The 19,073-nt window shown below is 37.5% G+C and overlaps 1 protein-coding gene across 2 annotated transcripts in view; it reads right to left on the bottom strand.

Moving 5' to 3' along the window:
• SUCLG2 (succinate-CoA ligase GDP-forming subunit beta) overlaps positions 1-19,073 on the bottom strand; it is a 263,629-nt gene that overhangs the window by 105,570 nt on the left and 138,986 nt on the right. For both annotated transcript variants that reach the window (XM_061128114.1, XM_061128115.1), the window contains exons 5-7: positions 16,125-16,277; positions 14,448-14,537; positions 7,028-7,124 (exon numbers count right to left, since the gene is read on the bottom strand). In XM_061128114.1, coding sequence (XP_060984097.1) covers positions 7,028-7,124; positions 14,448-14,537; positions 16,125-16,277 — 340 coding nt within the window. The remainder of the gene's footprint in view (positions 1-7,027; positions 7,125-14,447; positions 14,538-16,124; positions 16,278-19,073) is intronic.

Genomic DNA, 19,073 nt, shown 5'->3' with positions numbered 1-19,073 from the left:
TAACGTGCTACAGAAAAGCACTTTGCCAAGATGGCCTTAAAACGCTGATACTTCCCAATTAGTCCCAAGTTCTGTTAAATGTTACTGTTTGAGGAGTTGTAAACTTTTTGAGAACTTTTCTTTAGTTGCTGTGAAAGGAGAAAAATAGATACTAGGCGGGAGGGAACTTAAGAGGGAGGTAAAGAACTGAGAATGTTCTCGAAAATAGAGTCTTATGTATAAAGAGAGAAATACAGAGAAACACCCACCAACAACATGGGCACAGAGCAACAGGGTAGTTATTTAGGGAAATTAATCTGAAGAAAGAAAGGAATTTGATATGCCATTTAACTTTGGATCACCAAGCCTTAATTCCCATGGAATCTTGGCCAGAGAGTCTCGGTTTTTAAATTGGGTTTAATTTCTTTAGCTCAGTGAATGAATTTGGTGTCCAACTGATGAAAATGCCTTAGAGCAGGAATTCTTAATCTCAGGACTACTGACATATTAAGTGAGATCATTTTCTGATGAAGGAGACGGCACTGTGCTCTGTATGATGTTTAGTACCATCCCTGGCCTCTATCCTCTAGAAGCAAGTAACATCACACATCCCAACTTGTAACAAGCAAAAAAGGATGCTAACTAGATTTACTGTGGTCATCATTTGGCTAAAGAGATACAGACATAGATATATATCATATCATTATGGTATATACTTGAAACTAACATAAGGTTATATGTCAATTATATTTTAGTAAAAAAAAAAAAAATGTGTCTAGATGGTGCCAAAGAGTCCCTGGGGAACAAGATACCCATTCTTGCCACTGAGAAACATTGTTTTAAAGATACCAAAGAAAAGTGTCTATGTGTAGGCAGATCTGACTGAAAGTGAGACGTAGGACATAAACTCGCACAGTGTCTTACAAAATAAGTAAATTAATGAAGACAGGTAAATATTTTTTTTAAACCCTGTTTTTTACCTGGCTACAGATTTAATGAATAAAATCTGGCACTGCAATTAGACAGTAAGGACAATAGTCCATTTCTCTCTACTTAATTGATAGCTTGCTTTCAATTCAAGAAAAGTTAGGTCATTCTCATAGGCATGTTTTGACTCAATGTTCCTTTTTCCACAGAGAAACTGCCTTTTCTGACACCATGTGATTCTAGCAGGACCCACGCAGGACCAATCAGTATCATCTGAAAGGACTGTTAAAGGCTGCTGAAGGAGGAGGATGGGAACTGGGAATCATCTTCACTGACAGCTCAAGATGCTGGCTGACAAAGATGCAGAGTTAGAAGCAAGCAGCCATGGACAAGCAAAGAATCCCTGATTCCCTTCATTCCTTTAGCCAGTTCACTCCTAAACTTCTCTGTAAAACAAGTAAAATGAGAACTCTCGTCCTCAGGGGGCTTTTTAACAAAAATCAGGCTGATGCAGGTCTCTGTCACTAACAACCATTATAATCCTAACTAGCAGACACTAAACTACATTACAGTCAGTAGTGCCAACTTAGATGTTTGAACCAGACTATTAATCACACTGGAAAAAAATCATTCTTTGAGTGTACTTCTTACCAAAAATTCCCCATGGGAGACTGAGCAGTATAGATATTATTGGGCCAATGCTATTTATCCCACTGTGTACCATTCATAGGACCGGTCTCCTGGATTTTTAAAAAATATTCAACAAGTAAGCGAAGACTGAAGAAAGTTTTTGCAAAGTAACTATACAGTAAGTAAGTTTAAAATAAAATTTTTAAAGTAAAAAGCTTGGTATAATGCCAACTTTCTTAAACTTCTAAATTAAAAGAGAAACTGTTACACAAAGTTTTAAGGGGAAAGGTAATATATTTTGCTTGTTGTTGAGTCACTCAGTCATGTCCAACTCTTTGTGACCCCACAAACTGCAGCACGTCAGGCTTCCCTGTTCTTCACCATCTCCCGGAGCTTGCTCAAATACATCCATTGAGTCAGTGATGATATCCAAGCATCTCATCCATCCTCTGTCATCCCCTTCTCCTCCTGCCTTCAGTCTTTCCCAGCATCAGGGTATTTTCCAATGAATCAGCTCTTCACATCAGGTGGCCAAGTACTAGAGCTTCTGCTTCACCATCAGTCCTTCCAATGGATACTCAGAATTGATTTCCTTTAGGATTCACTGGCTTTATCTCATTGCAATCCAAGGGACTCTCAAGAGTCTTCTCCAACACAGTTCAAAGGCATCAATTCTTTGCCACTCAGCCATCTTTACAGCCCAGCTCTCACATCCATACATGACGACTGGAAAAACCATAGCTTTGACTAGACAGACCTGTTGCAGCAAAGTAATGTCTAGATTGGTCATAGTTTTCCGTCCAAAGAACGAGTGTTTTTTAATTTCATGGCTGCTGTCACCATCTGCAGTGATTTTGGAGCCAAAGAAAATAAAGTCTCTCACTGTTTCCATTGTTTCCCCATCTATTTGCCATAAAGGGATGGGAACAGGGATGCCATTATCTTAACTTTTTGAATGTTGAGTTTTAGGCCAGCTCTTTCATTCTTCTTTCACCTTCATCAAGAGGCTATTTAGTTCCTCTTCACTTTCTGCCATAAGGGTGGTGTCATCTGCATAGCTGAGGTTATTGATATTTCTCCTGGCAATCTTGATTCCAGCTTGTGCTTCATCCAGCCTATCATTTCACATAATGTATTCTGCATACTTAAATAACCAGGGTGACAATAAACTGCCTTGACATACTCCTTTCCCAATTTGGAACCAGGCCATTTCCATGTCTGCTTTTAACTATTGCTTCTTGACCTGCATACAGGTTTCTCAGGAGGCAGGTAGTGGTCTGGTATTTCCATCTCTTGAAGAATTTTCCACAGTTTTTTTGTGATCCACACAGTCAAAGGCCTTAGCATAGTCAATGAAGCAGAAGTAGATGTTTTTCTGGAACTCTCTTGCTTTTTCTATGAACCAGTGGAAGTTGGCAATTTGATCTCTGGTTCCTCTACCTCTTCTAAATCCAGCATGTACATCTGAAAGTTCTTGGTTCACATAATGTTTAATCCTCACTTGAAGGATTTTGAGCACGACCTTGCTAGCATGTGAATGAGTGTAACTGTGCAGAAGTTTGAACATTCTTTGGCACTGTCCTTCTTTGGGACTGTAATGAAAACTGATCTTTTCCAGTCCTGTGGCTACTGCTGAGTTTTCCAAATTTGCTGGCATCTTGAGTGCAGCACTTTCACAGCATCATCTTTCAGGATTTGAAATAGCTCAGCAGGAATTCCATCACCTCCACTAGTTTTGTTCGTTGTGATGCTTCCTAAGGCCCACTTGACTCCATATTCCAGTATGTCTGGCTCTAGGTGAGTGATCACACCACTGTGGTTATCGGAGTCATGACGATCTTTTTTGCATAGTTCTTTCGGGTATTCTTGCCACCTCTTCTTAATGTCTTCTGCTTCTTTTAGGTCTATACCATTTCTGTCCTTCATTGTGCCCATTTTTGCATGAAATGTTCCCCTGGTATCTCTAATTTTATTGAAGAGATCTCTCATGCTTATGGCTCTGTGACTTCAGTCATGACTGACTCTGTGGGACCCCATGGTTCCCACAGGAATCCCACAGGTTCCTCTGTCCATAGGATTCTCCAAGGTAAGAATACTGGAATGGCTTGCCATTACCCTCCTCCAGGGAATCTTCCCAATTCAGGTATCAAACCCACGGCATTTTCTGTGTCTTCTGCATTGCAGGCAGAATCTTTACAGTAACTGAGCCACCTGGGAAGCCCTGAAGAGATCTCCAGTCTTTCTCATTCTACTGTTTTCCTCTATTTCTTTACATTGTTTACTTAGGAAGTGTTTCTTATCTCTCCTTGCTATTCTTTGGAACTCGGCACTGAGATGAGTATATCTTTCCTTTCCTTTTTGCCTTTTGCTTCTCTTCTTTTCTCAGCTCTTTGTAATGCCTCCTCAAGCAACGATTTTGCCTTTTGGCATTTCTTTTTCTCGGGGATGGTTTTGGTCACTACCTCCTGTATAATGTTAAGAACCTCTGTCCATAGTTCTTCAAGCACTCTGTCTATCAGATCTAATTTCCTTAATCTATTTCTCACTTCCACTGTATAATCATAAGGGATTTGATTTAGGTCATACCTGAATGGCCTAGTGGTTTTCCCTACTTCTTCAACTTAAGTCTGAATTTTGCACTCAGAAGTTCACAATCTTAGCCACAGTCAGCTCCCCGTCATGTTTCTGCTGACTGTATAGAGTCTCTCCAACTTTGGCTGCAATATAATCAATCTGTTTTTAGTAATGCCCATCGGGTGATGTCCATGTGTAGAGTCATCTCTTGTGTTGCTGGAAGAGGGTGTTTGCTATGATCAGTGCGTTCTCTTGGCAAAACTGTTAGCTTTTGACCTGCTTCATTTTGTACTCCAAGACCAAACTTGCCTGTTACTCCAATTATCTTGACTTCCTACTTTTGCATTCCAGTTCCATATGATGAAAAGGACATCTTTTTTTTTTAGTTCTAGGAGATCTTGTAGGTTCACAGACCATTCAGCTTCTTCAGCATTAGTGGTTGCTATATATTTTCCTATTATTGATCTAAAAGGAAAAACTTTAAATATTCTGATTATAAATATTGTCAATATTGCTAAAATATATATGACTGCTTTTATAGCTCCTAAATAAAGGAAAGTTTTAGGGAACTGTGACAATGATGAAGTTAATTTGTACATTTGGTCAGTAATCAATGTTTCCTAATTGGGTTTAATTTGACTACTGCTCATTAGAGTTATAAACCAACATATTCATTTAATTGTGATTATAATTCAATAGCCGAAACTTTATGGTACAATGAACAAATTAATAGCTAATCTTTCCTGTTAAAAATATCATATAAGACTTATGTTTTAATGAACTGTATACATGGAATGTATTTTATGGGGACTCCTTTAAAAAAGCTCAATAATTATACTTTCTCTTAATAAATAAAAAGAAAACTTCAGATTTCATGAGATTTTACAAACATTCTCTAGGAAAAAGGTTCTCATATCCCTCTTCCCTGCTGCAAACCATTTTGTGACTGACAGCTTCCAAAAGGGTTAAATGAAAATGCCATTTTTATCCTATTCTATGGCTCAATTCCCATTTTTTGTTACTATGAAATAACCAGGTTGCTTATGCATATTGGCTTAAAAAGCAATATATGTATGACCTTTAAGAACTTACAGTGAACTTCCTCTCTTGGATTTAATTATCAGCCACTCAATGCAGCATGAATTTTAACTGATGCTCTCAAACTGGAGACTATTTCTAGATCACTCTGATTAAAGCAAATTAATAGCTTAAGAAGGAAAAAACAGAGAAGAAAAGAAAGCAGGTCCCCATAAGTTAGTCTGGCGTATCAGAATCCACATGCATAGCAGACTATGAAAGACGAGGGTTTGAATCCCAGCTCCAGTATCTAGCTCCCCTTGGGGGAAGCAAATCCATTTTTTGGTATTCTATAAAATGGGATAACAACTCCTCGCTCTGCAGGATTATGTTAAATGATAAAAAAGAAGACACGCACGTTTATCACAGCACCGGATGTATGAGATTAAGAAACGATTTTCTTCCCCTCTCTCTAGAAAATACTGATTATTTTACAGTCAAAAGCAATTTTTAAAATATTTAATTATACAGGTAGTTTGCTTATAAAACACCAGCCACAAAATTTTATCTAGTGGTCACTTTTGTAAGCCATGAAACATTAATTTCAAGGGCTTCTTAAACATGAGCTCTTTGCCTGTCCTAATTTGAAACCTTCAAAAATATACAAACAAAACAAAAATAAATAGATAAAAATGTAAAATCAACACCTTTCCTGGACTACTTTTATACTACTTGAGAAGAACAACTATATTTTATGAATGGGTGGGGCTAGCCTATTTTGTGTCTGACACTGGATGCTTATTACACAATCATCAGTCACCTCACTTTGAAAACTGCCCTACAAGATAGGTTACCATGTTTTTACTCACTGTTTTGGATTTACAAACAAAAACAAAAAATCCCTGAGGCTTAGCCCATGTACGTGGCTGAAACATGGCAATCCCAGGCCTCTCTAGGTTTCAGGGACATGATATTTTAGATTTTCTGACTCTGACTATATAGTCTCTTAAATATACTAGAGAAAAAGCATTGTACCATCCACACTGATCTACAACTTATTTGTATTTGCACATAATGGGTATTTATTAGTCTAGTGATAAATCCTTATTTACTGGAGGCCCACAATATGCTAGGCAAAAAGCAAGAAATGGGATTGAGATATACTTTATAAAGGTAAGGCTCCTGGAATTTACCAGTACATTTTGGTAACACAATCCTACTCCCTTGATATTCTACCTCCTACCCTAAACATGCATATCTTTAAGCTTTTGCTCTCAAGACCTTACTGAATACTTGCTGTAGGCAAGACAGTGCAATCGTGGTAGGTGCTGAGATGTAAGAGAGCTGCTGATTGACTACAAGTACCCAGTGAAAAGATAAAATCTTCCCCACAAAATAGTCTCCTTCTCCCACCTGAAGCAAAAGCTGCTAACCTAGGGGTGAAAGAGACCGATGATGGGGCATTAGGGATTCTACCATGATGACATAACTTCAGTAGGAGACACAATGTGAAATTATATGCAGATTTAGAGAAACTAAAAACTGAAACTAAAAAGTTCCAGTTCCATAAAAGCAGGTATATTCATCACACACAAGCACTGTGGCTCCTGTTCACACCTAAATCTTTACCATCATAGCAACAAGGAGGGACCTGAAAACTAGGGGATGATGGTAAATGGATGTTTCTAAATAAAATAAGAGATAACTTCCTGTGAGGCTTGGCATTTGGCTACAAACTCAAGTGCTAAAATGTTCAATTGCATCATGGGAGCATTTGAAACTATGGCAGGAAGTAAATTACTGAAAGAAATTAATCCAAGGTTGCTCTATAGTCTTTTGTATAATTTATAGTTTGCATAAATAATTACATTCATTCATTTTCTCTCTCTTTTTCTCTTACCTTGTCCTTCTGGAGTTTCACCAAAGGGGTTCACTTCCACCTGAGTAGCATCAATTTTCAGGAAGAGATTGTACAGCTTCTTAATTTGATCTGCAGCCTAAATGTGATCAAGTGAAATGAAATTTCATGAAAGTAGAAAAAAATTATTTTGCTACATTAATGAAACCTTAACAATAAGAAGCTGTCTATTTTCAGTTAGGTTTTCTGAAGGGAAAAAAAGAGAAGCATAACTATTTTAATTTCTATTGCTATTCATTAGAAGAAATTGTTCAACTTTCCTCCAGACACTAGAAAAGACCATCATCAAGAAAAAAAAATATTTTCAGTATGGCCCAAAAGTGTTGTGAATCTTTTTGAAAATTATCATGTCCCTATTAGCTGAGCTATACTGCAATATGAGCTAGAATTACTAATACAAAAAGACTCCATTTAAGTAAAAGGTAAATATGATTTTGAGAGTTTTTAACGACGAGGTTTTCCTTAGTATGCTGGAATAAAACTGTTATTACATTCATCAATCCAAACCTATAATCTGTGAAACAACAATTACTGAGTATCTATTGGAAATGGTTGCAAAACAAGAAGATGGAAGACCTAAACAGTACACTTACTGAATAGCACAATTCAAACTGCAAACAGTTTGTCCTGAAGGCATAAACCACAAAGAACCAGAATATTCAACAGTTTCCCTGGTGTTGTACCCTAACTTCATTTTTCTCACTCTGCTTGAAATTCACTCGCTCATTCATTCTTTTCAACCAACATTTATTAATTGCTCATGTCACAGCAGGCCGGCACTTTGTGATCTGGGGCTAGGGGGAGGATCACAAATGAGGTGTGACAGCACCCAGGAAAGCTCGCACCTGCAGTAAACACAGCCTGTTCACCATTAACACAGCAAAGTGAGACTGTGTAATGTGCAATCAAGGCTGAATGTTGGGGCTTAGTCTTATTCTTAGCTCCAACTTATTTCCCAGCCATGCTTTCCCCATTTCCACATTTTTTTCATGGTTCCCATCCTGTATTATTTGCCCTCAGATTCCTTTCCAGTTTTTCCCCATCTCTTCTGTATTTATCAGGGGAGCTGACACTTGTACACTGGGTTTTCAAGGCTCCTGGGCCAGCTGGCTTCAGTTCAGCCAGTGGGAAGCAGCAGTGGGAGACAGGAGCTGGGAAGAAGGAAAAAGAGTGGATATTTTTACTCCTCTCTTTCTGCATCCTCTCACTTTAATTCCCATCAGGGTCCCAACTTCTGTATCTCAAAGTCCAGTAACACTACCACTTCACTTTGCTCCTTGAGCACATAGGTTGGCACCAACTTTCTACTGCTGTTTAGCTCTCTGTGTTGCCTCGCTGTTCACTCAGAAACTTCTCAGTTCTCACAGCACCTACTTAACCAATTACCTAGAATAAAGTCCCACTGTGATCAATACTGGGTTTCCCAGATGGCACTAGTGGTAAGAATCTGCCTGCCAATGCAGAAGACATAGAGATGAGGGTTCAATCCCTAGGTTGGGAAGATCCCCTAGAGGAGGGTATGGCTACCCACTCCAGAATTCTCACTTGGAGAATTCCTTGGACAGAGGAGCATGCTGGGCTACAGTCTATAGGGTCACAAAGAGTTGGACGCAACTTAGCACACATGCACGTGGTAAATACTAGGAGTGATTTCTCTGTTCTGATATTAACTAAAGAACTCTTGGAGATGTAAGTAATTCATTTTACCTTATTTTGTTTGATGTACATGTGTAAACATCCTTAAATCCTAATTTGAAAGCCAGTGGATATAACCAAATATATATAACGAGTTAGACTGAATATTTGTAATATTAATTTTTTGTGGCTAGATAGTACATGTACATAATACAAAATCCCCAAGGTCCACAAGGTTCCCCCTCAGGATCTTCACCAGACTCCCCAGCGACAGAGCCCCTGGTCAGTCCTCCTGCAGCAGCCACTCTACTGGTTCATTAAGGGATATAGTTACACAAATGCAAGTGTACACATTTTTCCATTCATCTTTTTAAAATAACAAACTTGGTTCTACACTTTGTTTCTTTACTGATAGATTTCAGAAAGCCTTCAGCAGCAAAACAGAACAATCTTGTAAATGACCACATAATATCTTATCGTATGGATATATCATAATTCATTTAACCTGTCTCTTAAATAATGGCCATTTGGTTTCCAGTAGCTTGACATTACTTCAAATGCTGCCTTATCTGTGTGTGTATCTATCTATCTATCTATCCATATATCCTTATATCCTACAGTGATTAAACATCTATAGGATAAATTCTCTGAAGTGGGGAACAGGGGGTGGGCATTTTACATAATTAAAGATTATCTTAAATTGTTCTTGTTCTTATCTTAAATTGAAGCTTTCACTAATGTCCCCTCCCACAAACCAGCATTATAGAGATTTTTATTTTTTTAACTCACAACCATCAGCTATTTGGGTATCTCATTTATGGTTTTAATTTGAATCGCTCTAATTGAGAATAGACCTGAGCATTCTATGAGAGTGAGACATCTGTATTTCCTATGATGTAAACTCTGCATAGGAAAAATCCACATATTTTTGGTGTTTCTCATATTAATGTAAAGGAGGCATTTTTACATGAAGGAATTTAGCTCTTTATGTCATAGAAATAGCAACATTTTTGTCCTTTAACATTTGTTTTTTGCCCATGTTTTTGTTACTTCTGCCACATGGAAATCTAATAACATTAATAATAATGTCACTCTTTTCTTTTACAGCTTCTGGCTTTGTGCCAGACTTGGAAAAGGTTGGTTCCCAACCTAACAATTCTATCATTATTTTTTCAAAAACTTAAGATTTCCTTTATTTAATGTTTACTTTTTTTTTTTCTTTTTGGGTGTAATCCAAGTGGATTTTATTTGAATTACAGTGTAAAGCAGGTAAGTGACTCACTGTTCAAACTTTTTTATATTTTTAGAGATTTCCCAGGTTGTCAAACAAATGTGCAATGTGAGCTGCATGACAAAAGCATGACGTCTATCCTGGACATCATAGCATCACTACACCTACACAGCGTCTGTACACAGTCAATACAATAAACAATGGTAGAAAAAAATCATTAATGTAATAATATGGAGAGACTTCATAACAGAAATAAATTCTGAATGCATACAAGTATAAGATCTTATCCTAGCTACTTCAAAAAGTTTTTCGTTTTGTTTTTAAGTACACATAACATAAATTTCAGGTCTTCCCTGGCGGCTCTTTCAGGTCTTTCCCTCGGAAAGAACTCGCCTGCCAATATAGGAGACATGAGTTCAATCCCTGAGTCGGGAAGATCCCCTGGAGAATGGAATGGTTACCCACTCCAGTATTCTTGCCTGGAGAATTCCATGGTCAGAGGAGCGGGCTATGGTCCATAGGGTCACAAAGAGTCAGACATGACTGACTAAGTGTGCACGCATGCACACACACACACACAACTTCACTTAGCACAATGTTCTCAAGACTCAACCACAATGCAGCATGTGTCAGGACCTCCCTCTTTTTCAAGGCCAAACAACCTTCCATTGTATGTATAAACTATATTCCGTTTATCCATTTACTTGTCTATGAACACCTCGGTAGCTTCAAAACTTCTAAAGCCTATATTAACCTCGCTTAGCATGAAGCCTGAATTTTCTCAGGCTACTGCCACTGTAGTTATACATTAACACAGCACTTGGAGGGCATCCATTATTACAACTGTTTATTATTGTGCAAAGGCGACTATAAACATTTTTTGAAGCAAGACTAAATCTGTGCTGTAAGATCTGCAAGGGGTAAACGTTATATAAAATCTGTGTTTTAATATCCACAAGGGAGAACCAGCCTGGCTTGCAGACAGGATGTGCCTTATTCCAGAGGCTATACACCAAATGACTATAAAGGCCATCCAGGCAAAACATGTCAGTCTGCCCAGGTGTAATAGCAGGAAATGGCAGGGCCTATGGCAAGCTGAGGTTGGCTCTTCTCCTTTCTAAATGTGTTCGAATTTAAAAAACAGATTAAACACCAGTCAAAGGAAACATTCTGCTAGTTAATGTGCTGTGAGTCAGTTTGTTACTGCCACTTATTTCCTCAGGATCCATGCTGTCAAATATTTATTTTTTGCCACAATTAATGTTATTTCAAGGTTATATACTAAGCAATTAAAAAATCAAGCTTAAAATCAAACATCTTTGGAGCCGTGCACATGAAACTCTGACAAATTTACCAATGTCTTCAAAAATGTTTAAACAGGTTAAAAAAAATTGGAAAAAACTTCTATTGCATCCCAGGAACTAATACTTGCACTATTCAAATATGGTTCTTAAAGCTAACCAGAGATACCTAAAAGGGTTAGTGAGCTGGTATTAACTTGACTGATCAGATATTTTCATCAGTTTAAATACTGGAGGCACATGCTGACAACTCATGGAGCCTACATTTTTAGAAATGAATAGTATAGATGATAATTAAGACATTCTTGAGAAATTTGTGGATTTGAGTCATACTGAGTTTTCTCATGATTTTATTCTTTTCAGCCAATTCTTGCTGAAATATATTTTCACCAGGAACATTATTCTGTAGGTTTTTATGCAAGGTGATGTTTATTTTTTGTTAAATCTAATATTAATACATCATATTTTAGAGACATCAGGCATGAGTCACAGGAAAGATATTAATTTTACAAGAGGATCATTTTATATGTTGTTCATCCACAAGTGAGGCACTTGCAAAGGACCAAACCACATCCTAGCTGAAAATTAAGTAACTTTCAAAGTCACATTGAATCGAGGGGCCTTTAAGATATCACTTGTTTATCAAAAGCTCACCAATGGTTGATCATTTAAATAAACGTTTTCTCCTCTCAGGCACCCTCTGTGCGCACCGCACACGGCCGCTCCTGTACGGAGGAAGCAGTGTAAACAGAGACGCCCGGGTCTATAGCACTCCTGTGCTCCTGGGCCATGCACTGCATGTTCTGCTGCTCAAATACAAATGGATGTCCCCAGATGAACAAATTCTGACACAACTGCAGCTGAGATCACCATCTCTCCTCCCCCCTGCCACCCCACCATTTTCACTCCTTCACATCCCCTCTTCCTGTGTTCACTGTCAGCAGGCGGACCACCGCCCTGTGAGCCCCTGGAGAACAATGGCTGCTCTCATCATCTCTGTTCAACAGGGTTCAGCAAATGAGCTTGGTTCAACCTGCTGAGGAAATGAAGATTTAAAGTCTTTCATGTAATTGGCAATGATAATAGGAAAAATGTGAATTAAAAGACTTATATACCTTCCTAGATAAATAAAATCAAAACTATAATGACAATATAGCCACTACCAATCCCTGAGAACTTGCAGGTTTATCTTCCTTCCATAGATAACTCACTTAAAACCTAGAGTATTTAAGGTACTCAGAAAACATGATTTAGTCATTTAAGAGCTATAAATAACTGCTAATTGTCTCTTACATTACTTTTTTGGGGGGGACTTGTGATGTGCATAATACTGTTACTGCCTTCTCTAGAACTTTAAGGTATATTTACCTCTTGAGCTTTCAAACCACACGGTGAGTAGATTTTTACCCACTCCAGATTTATTCTCTTGCCACTTACGACTACTCATTCCTGACTCCCCAGGAATTTCTTCTAAGTAGACACCTCAGATGTGTTATTTCACTTATTTATGAATATGATAGATATTTCTTGGACATCTAATATATTTACCAAACACTTTGTTGGCAACACAGTAGTGAGCAAGAACAACCAAGTCCCTGCTGTGATGCAGATGAAGATCCAGCAAACGAGACTGCAAATGTCCAAGAGAAATACAGATGTACAAGGTATAGAGGATACAAACAAAGTTACAAGGCATATTGCAGAGCTGAGTATAGGACAGTATGGTTAGAACACAGTGATTATAGCTCTCTGTGACCATCACCAATACACAAGAAGTTACTTAATAAATGTCAAATGATCAGTTAATATAGTCTGTAGCTAATATACTTCGTGGCCTCATTCTCAGGAAGTGAAACCAACCACTGCAGCCCTTACCCATAAATCCTCCAGTATCTCTCTTTTAGCATGTCACTAACCTGGCATTTCTTCACCAGTCTCAAAATGATGACTAATTCCTCTTACTGTCCACTGAATCGTGGCTCTTTCTATCTCCTACTGAGGCTTAGTCCCGGATGATCCTGTTTCCTACTACCATGTTGAACCTTCTGCTTTTCACTGGAGGTTTTCCTCCAATCTTCAAGTAAGTGTCATCCTCTCTTAATTTAAACAAATATATTTTAAAGTCTCATTGTGCTTCACCTTTCCATAACTTGCCTTCATGTTACCCTTAAGCTTTTAAAGTTAGACTCAATCAAAAGAAAAGGTAAAGAGAGAAAATAAAGAGGGTACAACTGACTGGTTTACTAGGGGGATGTTGCCCAACTAAATTAAGGGAAACTGCAAGAATCCCAGAGCCCTAGGGCAACACACAAACACAGACACACAATGAAGGGTCATTAAGGTGGCTTCTCTTAGTAACAGACGAGGAAAACAACAGCCAGTAAGTTCTTCTGATTTAACTATGCGACAAGGAAGCATGCCTGCATAGACATAAAATCAGGCTCCATGGCAGGACCAAGGGCAGTGCAGGACTGTGATGCTCAAGACAGACTCTCTCCCTTAACAGCTCAAAGAACAATTTTCCTGTCTTTGAAACCAAAAGATATAATTACTAAATTAGCATAATTCAAGCTGTTTTCATTCAAGTATCACCTCTGTGTAATTAGTATTCATCTCAAATGCCCATTAGCTATAAAAGAACAGTAACTAATTAGGTAATGTATATTATTATTAATAATAATAAGAATTCACCTTTCTGGAGTACTGAATGTGTATTTTCACACATCAGGTTACTCAATCCTCATAATAACCCTCTCAGTTAGGATTTCATCACCCCCATTTTACAGACTTTGAAAGTGATGTTCAGATGGTCTGAATCACACATGTACAGGGTAGCAGTGCAGGATTCAAACTCAGTTTGCCTAACTCTACAGCCTGTGATTCTAACCACTATACTGCATCTTATAATTGATTTACTGGAGATGCACTGCTATAGAAAAAACAAAGAAACTAACATACTTAACAAGCTCTATGTGTCTACAGGCAACATGCTCTTATTACACACACACAAATATATATATATATAATATATATATATATAAACACATGCGTCATAAACATTCTCTTTGGAACACCAGGGAAGTATTTTTTCACTATAAACAACTGCAGGAAAAAAAAAGAGAAAATAATAAATTGCCTTATTTCCTGATAATCACAAACATTAGACAATATTAGTCAAAGTTCCCAAACACTTTCTGAAGCATGTTAGACAAACCACCTCCAATTGCTCAAGTACCTGGTTTTTCAAAGGCCCGAGGAAGCCTAGATTTTCCGCCATCCGTTGAGCTTGGCTGTCCTTTATCCCTTCAATAATGTCAATTTGCTCCTAGTAAAAATGAATCAGATGAACAAAATTCAGACAATCAAATGAAAAGATTTACAACCTCAAAAGAAAATGCTTAGTATTTATGTGCAAATGAGTAATTAAAAGTGTGGCACCTTTCCAAAGATCTCTGAGTTGGGCCACCACAGCTGCCTATGGGGTATATTTTAATTAGCACACCATCTATAAAACAGCCTTTTCAAAACTATATAATTCTTCAGGGTGGCATGCTGACAAGATGATCGGATGCCAGTTTTCACTTTTAATTACTATACAGATGGCAGTGACGAATATTTAGTCAGTTAATTTTTATGACATGTTTTTGAAAGGCTTCCAAAGTAAGTTTTTCCTGCCTAATATTGCTGTTAAGTTCAGAGTTTATCTTATATAGGTTAAATATTACCTTATGATTTAAATATTCTGCTGCTGATAATTATTAATAATACCCAAGCTCTACAAAGGGCTATTCCCTCCAAGATAATGAGCATTGTTTAGATATATTATTTCATGTACTCTCTTAACAAATGCAATAACTTGTTTTAAAAATGTTAGTTTTCAAAAAAAAAAAAAGTAGGTGTTATTGGTAAGCCAGCAAGTAAAGTCTCAATTTAACTTCCAAAGTAGTTAACTTAAATATGCAACATTGGTGAAAATATTTTAAAATCAGTCTTCAAAGTATTAGTACCTTATAAATGAAGAGTTTCAAGAAATAAAATTCTCGCTTTTTAGAAGGAAAAAAAAATCACTTTCTAAAAGAAATAATAAAGGTTTTTACTAGAAATTTTTTGTGTGATTTTTTTGACACTAAGAACTCAGAATTAAAACCTAGGGTTATAGTTCTAAAGATCTTAGGATTTTCTTCTTATAGCTGAGGTAGGTTGAGAAGCATTTTGCATATATTATCTAATTTAATCTTCACAATTCTATAGGGAGGGAATTATCCCCATTTTCATTTACTGATTAAAAAAACTGAGAAACTTATTGGCTAGTTAGGATTTGACCCCAGGTCTCTTTGACTAGAAACTAATCTTAACATCTTAAAAAAAGAAAAAAAACAGGGACAACCCCAACAGCAACAACAAACTACACACACAAGATTTAAAGGATTGAAACAAACAGAATCTGGGCCTTAGAAAGATTCTCCTTTACACTGTGCTAAGTCGCTTTATTACCAGTACTGAAAGACATCGAGGCAGTTTCTAGTTCACATCTGATTTCTAGGAGACAATTTCTGGGTCATATTTATGAATGAGGTAGAGTTAACCAGGAAGAAATGGAAATTTCACATTCCTCTCCCATTGGTTAATTCTTGTGGCAAGTTGGATGCAAAGAAACTAGAGAGGAAGAAAAGGCTAGAAGGAGGAAAGAATGAAGGGAGAAGAAAAGCACAGAAAAGCTCTTGAAAAGCACATATTTTGATCTACCCAACCTTTTCTTACTGGATATCCAACACGAAAAAGGACTCAATATCTTCATGCCTTAAGTCCCAGAAACAGTACACGAGGCTCAGAAATTAGGCTCACACTCAGTCTTTAACAGTGTGTACAGAAACAATCAATGAACAGAACATAGTCAGGAATCTAAACATACCTTAAAAATAAGTTCTGGATTCGAAGCTGCCACCTCTTCAATGTCAACGCCCCCCTGAGGGCTGCCCACCAGCACGGGGCCATTGCAGGACCGGTCCATCAGAATGGCCAAGTAGGTTTCCCTGGAAATGTCCAGGGCTTCAGCAACCATCACCTACCACATTAGTGGGAAAGTCAATTAAGTCAGCACCGAGCTGATTTCCACTTGGAAATCTATACAAACTTGCTACACAAATCAAACAGCTTCATTTTCAGGCTCTTTAAACCCAGTGAGATTTGAGAGTTCTGCTTTCATGGTGCACAGTGCCCATTTTCACCTCCTTAATTGATCCTGTTAACTTTTCAAGTGACAGGTACTCAGTTTACCTCAAGGAACCTTCCCACTTTAATCTTCCTTTTCTTCTTCAGAAACCCTGACACTTGAGAAAAACTCCAGGGAAGCAGCTGTTATTTTAATTTGAGACATTAGCAGTACATATATATTACTACACTGATTCTTCTCAGATTGCACTGGTGGGAAACCAAGTTTGCTTGCCAAAGAAGGATTCTTTTTATGGTGTGTCTGATGCTTCCTATGTTTGGATACTTCTGTCTCTTGGATCACTGTATTTTTATTTCAATTTATACTTTCTCTTAAATTACAAACATAATATTTGCTTGTTCGAAAATAAATGCTGACGATACTAAAAGTATATAAAGGGGACAGTTAAAGCTGTCCCCTCCTGCACATACATACCCCTTGGGCCCCGCAGTCAGGATGTTCATGAGTCCCTACAGAACCTTTGTGATGACCAGAAAAAAACATCCCTTTCTCTATGAGGATGTAGTCACATTCCAGGGCCATGACTGGGCAGGAGGCAAACTGGATAAATGGATTTCCTTCTCCACACATGCTCCAGCCAGGTCCTTTTTGCTCTGCACAACCTTAACAAAGGCATGAAGCAGCCCTACCAGGAAAATCCACTAATTTTTACCTCTTCCCTATGCATCGGTAAGCATTACCAACATGGAATCATCTTGCACCTGGATAAATATTACACATGCTTGAATGCCTCTCTTTCTTCCTTTGTGTTTATTATCTTAATACTATAACTTAGATTGTACAAGGTCTTCTCTCTGCATTGTGACTACATAGTACTTATATGTCAATATTTATTTGACCTTGTCCTGGCTGACAGACATTTATGTGGACCTGTGTTTCCAAAAATGCTACCTCAGTGATTATTTCTGTATGTGTAGCTTTGCTCCATTGTTTTAGTAACCCCCTGGTCAAGGGACATAAAGATAAAATGGCTAGGTTTTACAATAGATTCTTCATATTTAAAATTTTGATAAGTACTATCAAATTTCCTTGGAGAGAGATGCTGGACCAACTTACACTACCAAAAAAAATAGTAAAAAATGTCTTGGATGCTTTTTAAAAGAAAATAAGAACATCTACAAGGAATCAGCACTTGAAGTAAAAATAATAAAATCACATACATTGCTTTTCCTAAAAAGAAATTCAGTAGTATGTTTCACCAAAAATGTTACTGATTAAATAATAATAGAGTTTAGCTCCCTAGAAGCCACAAAAGCACTAATTTTTAAGTCACATGAAGCAGGATAAATATACGATGACCTAGAAAGCTATAATGTAATGAATACAATTAACTCCTTCTTTTCAAACCTCTATAGAATTTATGACTGGTTAAAAATAGAGTACCTCAGAAGGGGCTTCATAGTGATTCTTCTATCATAAATGGTAGCTCATGAATTTGTAAGAAATATTTCTTGGCACATGGTGTTAGGATTTTCATAGAACCATTTTTATTTCAAGCTCACTTTCAAATCCACAGCTAGTCTAGAGAACCAGATTTAACAACTTTCAGTAGTTACTGTAACAAACAACGCAGTGTTATAACTTTTTAGGATAAGTGTCATTCAAGTGTCCTATTCTTAATTTTCTCAAGTGTTGACAGATGTGCTCTGTATTCTATCAAATTTCTATTTGTAAAGACCAGCTGCTGTCTCAAACAGCTCTTGCTTGGTAGAAATAGCCCATCACTCTTTAAGAAAACATTCCCAAGAAAATGATGATTTTCAATAGATAATTCATGGACTTTTATATACAGACAAATTTTCTGACATTGAGATGCCCTTTATATGACCCAGGATATTGAAATCCTCTAGGAATTGTGACAGAGAGAACATAAATGGACTCCGTGAACTCTCATGTCATGCAAAGCTCAGTTAAACACATTTCAACCATCTTTATCCGTGACGGATAGAAACTGTATCAACACAGCCTTTTCATGGAGGCTTCCAGTATGGAGAACCTTTTTAACGTCCTTTACCCTTGAGCAATGAATCTGTTTTTCATGTTTCTAACTGTCTGTTCATTTTGTTTTATTTTTTATATATCATGCTATTAAGACTACAGTATGTAGATGAGAGCTGGTGCACAAACTATTTGTAACAGAACAGCAATTAGCTAAGATTAACAGGGTACTCAGTTACTCTCTGCGGAACAGGAACCATTACTGGCAGTGACCCATGGAGCACATGTGTAGTAGCACTGTCTTACCTCCCCTATTACTATCCCAAGGAAAACACTACAAACACAGATTTAGGAAAAAGCCCCAATGTGAACAGATGTAGGTAATGTCCTTAAACAGCTTCTTAAACAAACTAAGACCTAAAGTTTCTATCATCTGGGAACTTCTGACTGATATCCAGGATTCCATAAATTTAAAATGTAGGAAAAAAATTAATTAATTAATTAATTAAAAATGCATGGAGAAGGAAATGGCAACCCACTCCAATATTCTTGCCTGGGAAATCCCATGGACAGAGGAGCCTGTGGGCTCGGTTCACGGTGTAGCAAGAGTTGGACACAACTGAGCAACTAAACCTACACTGCTGGTGGGAATGTAAAATGGCATGGTCACTTTGGAAGACATTTGGATGG

The sequence above is a fragment of the Dama dama genome, chromosome 24 (assembly GCF_033118175.1).
Source record: "Dama dama isolate Ldn47 chromosome 24, ASM3311817v1, whole genome shotgun sequence".
Taxonomy (NCBI): Eukaryota; Metazoa; Chordata; class Mammalia; order Artiodactyla; family Cervidae; genus Dama; species Dama dama.
The sequence above is the reverse complement of the archived record's forward strand: the minus strand, read 5'-3'. Positions and strand labels throughout refer to the sequence as shown.